The following is a 3,861-nucleotide window of genomic DNA, read 5'->3' as shown; positions in this document are numbered from 1 at the left end:
TGTTGTATTGGTGACATTATGCTGACTGGACCTAGTGAGCAAGAAGTAGCAACTACTCTAGGCTTATTGGTAAGATATTTGCTTAACAGAGAGTAGAAAACAAATCCAGCAAATATTCAGGGGCCTTCCACCTTAGTGAAATTTCTAGCAGTTTGGTGGTGTAGGGCATGTTGAGATATCCCTTCTAACATGAAGGATAATTTTGTACATCTGGCCTCTTCTACAACTGAAAAAAACAAAAAAACAAAACAAAACAAAAAACAGGCACAGTGCCTCCTTGCAGCCTTTGGAGTTTGGAGGCAGCATTTTCTCATTCGAGTGTTACTGCAGCTCATTTACCAAGTGTCCTGAATGGCTGATAGTTTTGAGCCAGAACCAGAGAAAGCTCTGCAATAGATCTGGTCTGCTGTGCAAGCTGCTTGGTCATATTACCCAGCAGATCCAATGGTGTTTGAAGTGTCTATGACACACAGAGATGCTGTGTGGAGTTTTTAGCAGACTCTTAGGGTTTTGGACTGAGGCTGAAGCTGAAACTGCAATACTTTGGCCACCTGATGCAAAGAGCCGACTCACTGGCAAAGACCCTGATGCTGGGAAAAATTGAAGGCAGGAGGAGAAGGGGACGACAGAGGATGAAATGGTTGGATGGCATCACTGATTCAATGGGCATGAACTTGGGCAAACTTCGAGAGAGTGAGGGACAAGGAGCCCTGTCAAGCTGCAGTCCATGGGGCTGCAAAGAGTCGGACATGACTTGGTGACTGAATGGTAACAACTGGGTTTTGGAGCAAAATCCTGACATCCCCTGCAGAGAACTATTTTCCTTTTGAGAAATCACTCTTGGCCAGCTATGGGCCTTAGCAGAGAAAAAATTCTTAAGCATTGGCCACCAAGTACCATGGGACCTAAGCTACTGGTCATGAACTGCCTGTTATCTGATCCAGCAAGCCATAAGACTGGGTGTGCATTAAAGCACTATATCATCAAATGGAAGTGGTATATATGTAATTGGGCCTTAGTAGGCCCAGAAGACACAGATTACATGAAGAAATAGCCCCAATGTCTGTGGTCCCCACTCCTGCCACACTGACTTCTCGTTCACTCTCAGAATACACCTGCCATCAATTCACAGAGGAGAAAAACACTCAGGCTTGATTTACAGATGGTTCTGCAGGATACACAGACACTAGCTGTGGACAGCTGCAACACTACAGCCCCTTTCTGGGACAGCCCTGAAGGACAGTGGTCAAGAAAATCTTCCCAGTTAGCAGACCCTTGAGCAAGATACCTGGTTGTTCACTTTGATTGGAAGGATAAAAGGCCAGATGTGTGATAATGATGCATGGGCTATATGATTCATCAATATTCATCAGTGGCCACACGACCATTTGGTTGGATGATCAGAGCTTTGGAATGAACATGGTTGGAAAACCAATGACAAGGAAATATGAGGAAGAGGTATATGAGCAGACTTCTTTGGGCAAAAACATGAAGTTATCTGGGTCCTGTGTGAATGCTCCTCAAAGGGTGACTTCAACAGAGGAGAGTTTTAATAATCAAGCAAATAGGATGAACCATTCTGTTCTACCAGCCAATCCCTTTCCCCTGCCACACATCATTGCCCCTTGGATTCATGGTGGCAGGGAGAGAGGTCAGCACAGGTTCAGCACCATGAATGTCTCACCAAGCATGGTGAGACCCTGCAATATAAGAGACCCAGGTTCAATCCTTGGGTCAGGAAAGATCCCCTAGAGAAGGAAATGGCAACCCACTCCAGTATTCTTGCCTAGAGAATTCCATGGACTGAAGAGACTGGTTGGCTAAAGTCCATGGGGACAAAGAGTCGGACACAACCGACCGACTAATACACACACACGGCCGAGGCTGAGCACCCACTCTGCCAGCAGCAGAGCTCAACCCTGAGTCCTCAGTATGGCATGACTCCATGAGGTAATCAGCTAGCTACCACACGGCAGGTTGACTGCTTTGGGCTCTTAGCTCATGGACGGGCAGCATTTTGTTCTTACTGGAATAGATGCTAACTGATATGGATTTGCTCTCCTTGCATGCAAGGTTTCTGCCAAAACTACCACTTGTGTTCTTCTTTTTCACCACATCATGGTATTTCACAAAACGTTGCTTCTGACTGAGGAACACACATTACAGCAAAAGAAGTGTGGCAAAGGGTTTCTGTTCATGGAATTCACTGAGGTTACCATGTCCTTCACCATCTGGAAGCAGCTGGGTTGAAATAATGGTTAAACAGCTTTTTGAAGATTTGGCTACAGCACCAAGTGGCAATGCCTTGCAAAGCTGGGGTGAGGTTCTCCATGAGGCTGTATTTGCTCTGACTCAGAATCCAAAATACAGTGCTGTTCTTCTGTAGCCAATATTCATGAATACAGGAATCAAGGGGAGGAAATGGGAGCAGAACCACTGTTACCCATAGTGAATCCGTTAGCACAATTTATGTTTCCTCTTCCTGTGACCTCATGCTTTGCGGGCCTAGAAGCCTTAGTACCAGAATGATGAAGGCTTACACTAGGAGGAAAAGCAATGAACAGCATTAAACTGAAAGTTAAGAATCACCACCCTGGCACTTTGAGCCTTTGAATCAACAGGTAAACAAGGGTGTAACTGTCCTGAATGAAGTGACTAATCCTGATTACCAAGGGGAAACTGGATTCTACTCAACAATGAAGGTAAAGAAGAGTATTCTGGAATATAGGAAGTCTCTTAGGGCATATCTTGATATTACCATGCCCTGCATTAATGTGAATGGAAAACTACAACAATCCAATCCAGACAGGACTACTAGTGTGCTATGCTCTTTAGGAGTGAAGTTTTGGGTAAGTCCACCAAGTAAAAAATCAAACCATCTGAAGTGTTGTCTGCAGGCAAAGGTAATGGGTAGAGGAAGAAGGCAATTATAAATGCCAGCTATGACCATGTGATCTGTTACAGAATTGGGAATTAGAGTGTTCCTTATTTTGTATATGTTGTGTGTACACCAGATGCCTTTGTTTTCCTCTCCTATTCCTTTATCATGCCACATAAGATGTACTGACTTATTATCATGGTACTTATATATTAATTTTATATCATAGTATTTAAGTTACCAGTCATCAGAAGGGTATATGTCACTCAAGAACTTTATCTTCTGGGAAAGGGGTGGTTGTGTTTCCAGTTGTAGAAGTATAGTCCTATCAGGTTAGATGGAATTAACTTTTATTGTCTATGTTCAAAGGTGAAGTATGGCTTAAGGAGGTATGTATGGGTGCCAGGTTGACACCGAGTAGACACGTGATAGTTAGTTTTATGTGTCAACATGACTGGCCCATGGGTTGCCCAAATATGTAGTTAGGCTTCCTGGGTGTGTCTGTGATGGAGTTTCTGGATGGCATTAATAGTTGAATCAGTAGACTGAGCAAAGCAGATTGCCCTGCAAAACAGTGTAGCTGATTCTCATCTGATCAGCTGGATGCCCACAAAAAGTGGCATTAGGGAGAATTTACTCTCTCTCTGTCTGAGCTGTGATATCGGTTTTTTCCTACCTTGGACTTGGACTAGAATACCATTAGCTCACCTGTGTCTCTAGGTTGCCAACAGCAGACTGTGAGACTTCTTAGTCTCCATAAGCAAATGAGCCAATTTCATATATCAATATATATTCTCTTGGTTCTCTGGAGAAACTTGACTAATATAGATAGCTTCTGAGATTTTCTATCAGCCACACTGTGTTGTACGTCTCAGTTTCTCCCTTTTATTACTGTGTGGTATTCCACATGTGTGGATGGATATTTTGGGATCTTTTCATTTGGTGCTATGAAAATAGCTGCTAGAAACTTTATTGTGCATGAC

The 3,861-nt window shown here is 43.5% G+C and overlaps 1 protein-coding gene across 1 annotated transcript in view; it reads right to left on the bottom strand.

Annotated features, from left to right (window-relative positions):
* PLSCR4 (phospholipid scramblase 4) overlaps positions 1-427 on the bottom strand; it is a 112,160-nt gene extending 111,733 nt beyond the window's left edge. Inside the window, exons 1-2 of the mRNA XM_010858292.1 lie at positions 340-427; positions 132-226 (exon numbers count right to left, since the gene is read on the bottom strand). Coding sequence (XP_010856594.1) covers positions 132-226; positions 340-427 — 183 coding nt within the window. The remainder of the gene's footprint in view (positions 1-131; positions 227-339) is intronic.
* Positions 428-3,861: the final 3,434 nt, after the last annotated feature.

Source organism: Bison bison, unplaced genomic scaffold, assembly GCF_000754665.1.
Source record: "Bison bison bison isolate TAMUID 2011002044 unplaced genomic scaffold, Bison_UMD1.0 scf7180017864384, whole genome shotgun sequence".
Taxonomy (NCBI): domain Eukaryota; kingdom Metazoa; phylum Chordata; class Mammalia; order Artiodactyla; family Bovidae; genus Bison; species Bison bison.
This window is presented reverse-complemented; position numbering and strand designations above follow the sequence as displayed.